This window comes from Euphorbia lathyris, chromosome 5, assembly GCF_963576675.1.
Source record: "Euphorbia lathyris chromosome 5, ddEupLath1.1, whole genome shotgun sequence".
Classification (NCBI taxonomy): domain Eukaryota; kingdom Viridiplantae; phylum Streptophyta; class Magnoliopsida; order Malpighiales; family Euphorbiaceae; genus Euphorbia; species Euphorbia lathyris.
Window position 1 is genome coordinate 66056019 of NC_088914.1, and position 9139 is coordinate 66065157.

The 9139-nt window shown below is 32.1% G+C and overlaps 1 protein-coding gene across 1 annotated transcript; it reads right to left on the bottom strand.

Annotated features, from left to right (window-relative positions):
• Positions 1-6873: 6873 nt before the first annotated feature.
• LOC136230391 (uncharacterized) lies at positions 6874-8935 on the bottom strand. The gene is made up of 3 exons (XM_066019455.1): positions 8547-8935; positions 7016-8336; positions 6874-6920 (listed from the first exon to the last, which is right to left on the bottom strand). Exons 1-2 carry the CDS (start codon positions 8839-8841, stop codon positions 7021-7023), a joined length of 1611 nt encoding a protein of 536 aa, XP_065875527.1. The 5' UTR covers positions 8842-8935; the 3' UTR covers positions 6874-6920; positions 7016-7020.
• Between the last annotated feature and the right edge of the window lie 204 nt (positions 8936-9139).

Below are 9139 nucleotides of genomic sequence, written 5' to 3' on the forward strand. Positions count from 1 at the left end.
TGGATTTTCCAGAAATCTGGTTTCCAGATTTTTGGATTTTCCAAAAATCTGGAAAATTTCCAGATTTCTGGTTTCAGAAATCTGGAAAATTCTAGATTTCCGGAAACTTTAAAAAAAAGAAAAAAAGAAGGAAGAAGAAGGAGAAAGAAGAAGAAGAAGGAGGAGGAGGAGGAGAGAAGAAGGAAGAAGAAGAAGGAGAGAAGAAGAAGAAGAAGGAAGAATGAGAGAAGAAGAAGAAGGAAGAAGGAAGAAGGAGAAGGAGGAGAGAGAGAGGGAAAAAAAATAAAAAAAAAATCGAATTTCCAACCTTACCCTTGTGCCACGTCAGCATTTTAACACCGTTAAGCCATTTTTCATTTTTCGGGTAACGGCGCAAACCACAGTCCTTTTTTTTGTAATAACAAACCACAAGGGTTTTTTTGGAAGAACATCAAACCACATGGGTTTTTTTTTGGAATTTACCCTTTTTTTTATTTTTCTTTTTCTTCTTCTCCTTCTTCCCCTCCTCCTCCTCCTCCTCCTCCTCCTCTTCTTCTTCTTCTTCTTCTTCTCCCTCTCTCTCTCTCTTCTCTTCTTCTTCCTCTCTCTCTTCTCTTCTTCTTCCTCCTCCCCTCTTCTTCTTCTATTTTTTTTTAAATTTCTGAAGTCCAGACGTTACGTCTGAAATTTAGACATTGAACGTCTGGATTTTAGACGTTCAATGTCTGAAATCCAGACGTTGAACGTCTGTGAACGTCTGAAATCCAGACGTTCAACGTCTGAAACCCAGATGTTCTTAAGAACGTCTGGATTTCAGACGTCCAGAATTCTGGAAAAATTCCAGAATTCTAGAAATTTCCAGAAATTCTGGAAAATTTCTAGAATTCTGGGAAATTTCCAGAATTTCTGGAATTTTCCAGAATTGGAAATTTTCCAAAAATTCTGGAAAATAAAAAAAAAGAAAAAAAAAGATGAAAAAAAGAAGAAGAAGAGAAGAGAAGAGAGAGAGGAAGAAGAAGAAAAAAGAAGAAGAAGAGAAGAAGAAGAAGAAGAAGAAGAAGAAGAAGGAGGAGGAGGAGGAGGAGGAGAAAAGGAGGAGGAGAGGAAGAAGAAGAAAAAGAAAAATTAAAAAAAAAAAAAAATTCCAACTCTACCCCTTGCCACGTCAGCATTTTTAACGGTGTTAAGCCATTTTCCATTTTTTGGGAAACGGTGAAACCACGGTCCTTTTTTTTTGTAAAAACAAACCACAGGGGTTTTTTAGAACAACATCAAACCATAAGATTTTTTTTTAATTTACCCTTAAAATATTAATAATTATTTTGGAATTTACTGTCATGGCATGCGTAATCATATTTCAAAAATATCACTAACAATATTTCAAAGAATACATGTTTCTTATTTAATATTTTTTCAAGGCCTAATACATTAAAACCCCTTGAATTGAACTTATCTAAAAAAAATGTTTGGCCCCTCTGAACTTACATAGTATCTCGTTAGTCCCCCAACTTGTTTAATATAACCTATTGGTCACCTGAATTTATACTGATCCTTTTGCCCCCTCGAACTTGTTTAAAGTGACATACACTGCAATTTATCTAAATCCGTAAAAAAAATTCAAAACTAAAAAAGTAGAGGCTTAATTCGTGATTTTAAGTCTTTAAAACAAATTAACTTTTTAGTTTGTACATTTTTATAACGTTTTTATAGATTTAGGGACTTAATCATGATATTTTAAGTAAGTTTACAGGCTAATGAGATACCATATAAATTCAGGGGTCAATCAACCTTTTTAGACAAATTCAGACAAAGTAAAGTAATGTATTAAGTTTTTTTCAATCTTATAATATGAAGGAATATAAAAGTTTTGTTATAATATGATATATGCGAAATCTGTGAAGTCAGACGGGAGGGCGAAAGACGACAGGTTAAAAAATTTCCAAATATTATATATATATATATATATTAAGAGTATTTTGGGAAAGTCACACAAAAATAGTCTAGATATGTAAGAAGTTGAGTAAATGGGTTAAATATGTGTCTTCCATTTGACCCATTTTTATAATTTTCCCTACTTTATTTTTCAAAGTTGTACATATTTTGATTTAAAAAAAAATACCACGTGTCACATGGCTTGTTGTTGCCTCAGAAAATAATAAATTAATTTTGAAAATAAGTGTTTTTTTTCAAGTTAGCCTCATGAAATATTTTTTCTTATGAAATACTCTTTTTCATGTTTTAATTATATGATTTTTAATTAATTAATTTGTTGCTATTTATATGACATATTATTCTTACTATACAGGAAGAGCATCTCCAACATCCTTTTAAGTTGACTCTTAAGTTAAAATTTGAAGAGTGAGAATGAAAAATGAGCTTCAACAATCTCTTAGTGGCTCCTCAAATCACTAAGAGCATCTTCATCCTCTCTATTAATAGAGAGCCTCTCTCCACCTCTTAGTGCTTCTTAATTCATTTTTTATTAATAATTTATTATTGATGAGTCTCTCTCTACTACTATTGGTAAATATAACAACCATTAATAATTTTAATAATAAAATAATAAATAAAGAGTGAATATAAGGATTATTGTTGGAGATGATATGTATTAGTAACTCTTAAATCATTAAGAGTCAATTATTTATATTATTTTTAGAAAGTGAACTAAGAGTCTCTTGGAGATGCTCTAAAACCTTTATATAGGAATACATTTGGAACCAGACTATTTGTACAACAATTGGAAGGTTATTACTAAATAGAGTTTGGTAATAGAGGTTATTACCAAATTGGGATCCAGTTTTTCTATAACAAAATAGAGGTTATTTCTATATAAAGGCTTTACTATATTAAAAGATGTATAACATTATATAAATGCTTAAAAAGATGTATAACATTATATAAATGCTTAAAAAGAAGGTTATTACCAAGTCGTGATGATTAAAAAGAAGTTTTTTTTTTTTTTGATGTAAATGCTTATATTTTCATTAGATGAAAAATATACAAATGCAATAAGAAAACTGATGAGGGCATCTTGTCCCTGGACGCGGGGCGTAAGAGAGGACACGCGGAGCGTGAATCCGGAGCAAGAGAAAGGAAGAAAACCCCGTGTGTAAAAAGGAATGATCCGGAGAAGAGTCAGCAGCCAAAACACGCAGGGCGTACTGTTGGGCACGTCCTGCGTATTTGAGTGTCTGATCCTGAGAAGAGCTCATCAGCCAAGACACGCAGGGCGTATTGTTGGACACGCAGGGCGTACTATTGGACACGCAGGGCGTACTGTTGGACACGCAGGGCGTATTTCCACTTTTCAGCAAACTTGCTCCTTACTTCAGCTCCCTTATTATTTACACATTTGGTCCCTCAGCTCCTTCCCCACTTCCAAAAGACACCCCTCCACTCACCTTTACCCCATCTACCCTTTTATCTTTATGTTTAATTAGCTCAACTCTTTACCCTTTTATGTAATTTAACATTTAGGTTTTTGAGATGATATAAATTCATCTCTTTCTCTTTGTATTGTAAAACTTTTATCAAATACAATTTATCATCTTCTTCCTTGTGAAGTTTGTTAAGGTTTTATCCTTCAACAATGGGGATTTCACTATTCCTATGGATTTAGTCCATGAATTAGGATTCACTCCTTCTAGTTTAGCTAGATAAGTTGTTAGCCTTTGTGAGTTTACGGTTTAAAACTCTCAGTGGATTCCGCACTGCATCAAAAACCAAAAGAAATAAAACCTTACAAAATCTACAAAGGGACGAAAATGACTACAAAGAGCATGAAAAACCATAAAAGGTATAAAAAGCATAGAAAAACAATTAAACATATACTTCTTGGAAATCAAATTCTACAGAAGAGTAACTGCAATCCGATCTTCATCACTCAAACCCTTTCGAACATTCGGATCAAAGTCCTTTCTTTTGTTGCAACCACATAGATCTATTGATCCACGTATAAAATAAATTATTTCCGCTCTTGCTAAATTCGAAGAAGATATAAATAAAGGAATAATTGGGAGCAAATACAATCCACACAGATAGAGAGATTTGAAAAAATATATGGACACTAATTAAAAAGAAAAAAAACAACAAAAAGAAAACAGAAAACCTAACCCGGTGGGAGGAGGAAGAAGGAAGTTTGTAAATCCACTTTGATTTGGGAGGAGAATACGAAGAATGAATGAGAAGTTTTTTTCTTTTTCCGGAAGAGAAATTGCTGTTGTTTTTTGTTGATAAATATAATTAAAAAGAATAACATATGAAAATTATAGTTTTTTTTAGAGAAGTATATTAAAAATAAATTAATTATCCTTTCAAAAAAAATAATTATTTTAATAATTTAGTTAATATTTACTAATTTTGATTAAAAATCTTAAATTAACAGAGGTAACGATTTTTTAAATAAGATTTTTTGTATAATCAATTGAAAAAAAGTTGTCTCCATGACAATAGAAAAACTCATGAAATCTCGTCGAATACACATAATAATTTACTACTCCCTCCATTCCTTTTTGTAAGTCGTTTTAGGGGGAAAAATATTTTCCTTAATATTTGACGTTTTAGAGTTCCCAGAGTATTTTGTATCATCTTTTCCATTATTGCCCTTCCTTTGGTTCGTTCATTAATGGCTACCATTCTTCTACTATTAATTGATTGCTTATTTGGTTTCCAAGGTTCATTAACTGATAACGATGCAATAAGAACGTTTATTCTTCATATATACAGAGGTTAACAAAAATGAAATTCATAGAATACAAGGAAGAGAGAAAAGCATCAAGAGGAAGCAAAAATGACAATCTTCAGGAAGGTAATGAAGAAAGCTGAAGATTGTAAGGGATTGAACCCTGAAAAGAAGACAATATTCAAGAGGAAATTGAAGAAAGAAGAAGATGGAGGTTTTGAAAACCCACAAAAAACGACAGATTTCTTAATACTACCAAACAAGAAAGAAGAAGAATACGAGGAGTTGAGTTCTAAGAAGAAGAAAATTCTACTAGATTTTGATTTGAATAAATTTGCAAAGGAAGGAGATGAAGCTTTTGAAAAGCCACAAAAAATGACAGATTTCTTAATACCAAAGAAGAAAGAAGAAGAATCTGAGGAGTTGAGTTCTAAGAAGAAGAAAATTCCACTGGATTTTGATTTGAATAAATTTCCAGAAGAAGGAGAGGAAGCTTTTGAAAACCCAGAATTACAACAAGTGGTTATGAAGAAGTTGAAGATTTATCTGCCTAGGTTTTATTAAGCATTTTACTTTCCAGTTTTGTAATATTGTTGTTGAAACAATTTTTCTTGTTAAAAGGATTTCCAATTTTCCAATTTTAATCTATCAGGTACTAATCCATCAGCAAAAGGGTTTTATTCCCAGTTTTCCATTTTCAGAAGGTTCTAATAATCAATCAATTGGGTAATATTGTTGCTAAAACAATTTTGCTGTGTTTGTAGAGATGAATTTATGTGTTGGGGTTAATTTTTTTTAGGAAATTCTGTTTATATTGTTCACCTGATTGTGTTGTGTTTCATTGAATTGAGTTGAGTTAATATGAAATTGGATGCTGTGATTTGCTTAATTTATTGCTGATGTATTGCTGATTTTCTCTTAAAGGGAGTATGAACTTGTTAATAGTGTTGATTGCCTGGAGTTGCTTTGCTTGATTGCCTGCTACTTAGTTGCTTGCTGATTTCATTTCATTTTTACATTGCTCAAGGCTTTCTGCACATTTACATCATATCTAGTACAATATCACAAAATATAACCATTTCGTATCAGTATCTTCAGATATATATATAATCATTAGTTTAGCTTTGCAAAATGATTTTCAGGCTTGATTTTCAATTGACGAAGGGAGTGTTATATGATAAAGGAATGTTGATCATTTTAACAACCTCAAAATGGATACAAATTGTTACTTGCTGAGTTTCATATATCTTGGGACCTATCTCACAAGCAGTACATACTTTTATATTCATTGCACTCTTAACTTAAGGTTCTAAGTGAAACATCAGAATGCTAACTGATTCCGATTTCATTTGCTTTAGAATTACAGTATCAGAACAGTTTTTGGACTACCAAACATTCTCTTGAATCAATTGAATTATAGTAGGCCTTAAAAATCCACCATCATACAAGCACATAAAATGTGAGGGAGCTGATATGGAGCCAAAGACCAAATTTCGTATTGTAGTGGTGGAGGATATGTTTTTTTCTGTGTTCTAGCAGGTTAAACTTTCTACATTAACAACTTTTGCAAACTGATATATATACACTTTGCACATGGGAGAGAGAGATAAGTAAAAACTAGACCATGCATACTTTTATCAAATACACTACCATTAATTAAGACATGTGATATCTCATTAGTGGTATTGATACCTCCATTAATTAAGATATCACCAATACCATCATGTGTTCCAATGTCTATATGATATTCTTTTCATTATTTTAAGATATTCAACTTTTTACTTTTCCATTTTACATTATTGTGATATTCTTTGTAACTAATCTATGCATTTGAACTCTTTAATGTCTTATTACACTTTAAAATGGGATATTCTTCATAATCAATTTATTTGATTGCAACCACTGAATCTTTAACAATATGATGCAATCCGTAACATGGAAAATTCAGTCCCACTTAAGTTATTTGACAGAGAAAAATTCAGTCCCACTTCAAATATAAAATTCAGGTTGTCCTCAATTTGACAGAAGTTTATAATTGAACATCAGCATAAAAAAAACTCTATTAAACACAATTTAATCAGCATAATTGAACATCAGCATAAAAAAAAAGCTCTATTAAACATAGTTTAACATAATCGAACACATTATAGCATAAACCCAAAAATATATCTAACCAGCTATCCTAAAACACAATCAAATAACAATAAATTTTTCTCTTCTCCACTAGCTGAGCAAAAATAGCAGATGAAGTTTCTGATACCTGCAATGATCAATAAAACAACAAAGATTAATTAATTTAAATTATCCAGAGTAATTAACCAAAATTTACTCAACAAAGACACTATAACTATATACCTGAATCAAGTTGTTCTATTAAGATGATTAAGTACTTCTTGTACTAATTCAGATTCACATTTTAGTTGAGTAGGAAGCTGGCTCTCTCTTTCTAACACTGCCTTTTTCATATGAGGAATTCTGTATTTGTTAGAACCTTGAATTTTCATTGTTTCTATCATGCACTGTTGTAATGTCAAAAAAATTCGGTTGGACTTCCATGAAGGAAAATCCTCATACGATTTCACCACAGCATGTACAAGCTCATCAACTGTAGTCGGTGACTCCTTATACTGTAAAGCCTGAATTGCACTAAAAAACCCGAGATCCAAGACATTCATATCTGGAGAGTTAGCAGGTTGACACATCAAACGAATATTAAACCCACCTTGGCTAGCAGCTTGGCAAAATTCTTCATCGTTTTGATCAATGTGTGTTCTTGCATTGTCCTGCTGAATAAATATTGGATCCCTACAATCTACTCTTGGCCATTTTTCCTTAATTGCCGGTAGTACTTTACCGATCAAGTAAGACCTTATAACATCTCTAGTAATTGAATTTATTGGTTTAGTCTCTAAAGTCCCTGCAGCTCTGTTAACACTGTTCCTTTTGGCTGGCATTTGAGTAACCAAAGGAAACACACCGATCTTCCCAGAGAAAATTTCATTTCTTTCAACATCAAATCTTGGTCGAGCTAAGGCAACTAAAAACATGACTTTCCCAATAAAGTTTTTGCTTTTACATGTGCGTAATGGGTCTTCTTCATCCGGAAGTAAGTAATAATTCTGATTTTTCTTTGTCATCTGGAACCATTTCTCATCAATATGGACAATATTGTACATCTCTTTAAACGTTGGATCATGTGGGATACTGCTTTCTTCAAGCATTGATATGCAAAATTTCAACCGGGATCTCTTATTTTCTTCCTTTAAAAGAGGTTTTATAGCATTTGAATGTCTTCGTATTGCTCCAGATTGCAAACGTCTAAACATTGTAGTCCTTTTCATGTCCATAGCATAAGCTAAAGAGCTAAGGGTTGTCCGCTGCTGCAAAGGGATTTCACGAAATCGATTCCAGTCAATCTGAATTCTCTTACGACCACAATTCTTTGTCCTTTTATGCGAAACATCAGCATGTAATCCGTCATTTTTCCATTGTTTCCAAACGCGTTGAACAAGTCGAATACCAACCGAAAATATTGATGCCACTGAATTGGTCGTCCCTTTAGGCAATTTTCCATCAATGCTTTTCTGTAACAACATATCGTATATTGCTCGACGTTGAGCATTGGATAAATATTTCCTCTTACTTGTCTGGTATGGTATATGTTCACCTTCTATATCTGCATAATTCAAAACAAATGATTCAAAGGATGTGGCAAGTATATAGATTCAAGTGTCATTGTATAAGGTAACTCCATTAGAAATAATTGAGATTTCAAATGTCAGAAACAGTACTAATAAAAGTGAAAAAGCCAAGTAGTTATACAACACTTCAAGTATGATTTAGGAAGCATAAATCGAACAAGAAAAAAAACAAAAGAATTAAATACCATTGAGATCAATACTCAAAGCTTCTGCTTCCTCAAAGCCATTAAGGTCTGGTAGAATATAGCCTATTTCATTTTGTCTGAAATCTCCATGACTAATATCAACATTTAGATCTATTTCAGTCACTCTGTCCATGGATGATGAAGGAAAATTCATCTCTGGAGAAGAAAAAACAGACAAGAAAGAAGAAGATAGCAATCTATAACCATGAAGGATAAAAACCAGAGAACGTATTCTTGAGTTACAATCATCAATCTTTAATTTGTTCATATATAAATGGAGACTCTTCAATTCCATTTTTTGGTGCTAAAGTTTAAAATTAGAGCAATCAAAATTTTTGGGGGAAATTTAAATTTGAGAGAGATTGAATTTCTGAATTTACAGAGGGAAAGAAACGTATTATTGAGAGGGAGGGAGTTTTTGTTTTTTGACGTGTTTTTCTTGAGAGAAGTACAGTAATAAATTGATGAGAGAGAGTTTTTCTTAATTAGGCAATTTTATTAGAAATTCTCTTTACAGCCAAGGATTAAAGGTTAAATTAGTAATTTTTATCTATATTAATTGAGTTTCTTAATCTGTGTGAAACAACCTAGAA

Bases quoted from the DNA above. Each gene is read 5' to 3' on its own strand.
- LOC136230391 (XM_066019455.1), bottom strand. From the start codon at position 8,841: ATGGAATTGAAGAGTCTCCATTTATATATGAACAAATTAAAGATTGAT. The intron at 8,337-8,546 runs GTATTTAATTCT...TGAATTATGCAG, and splicing joins TTTGAGTATTGATCTCAATG to ATATAGAAGGTGAACATATA.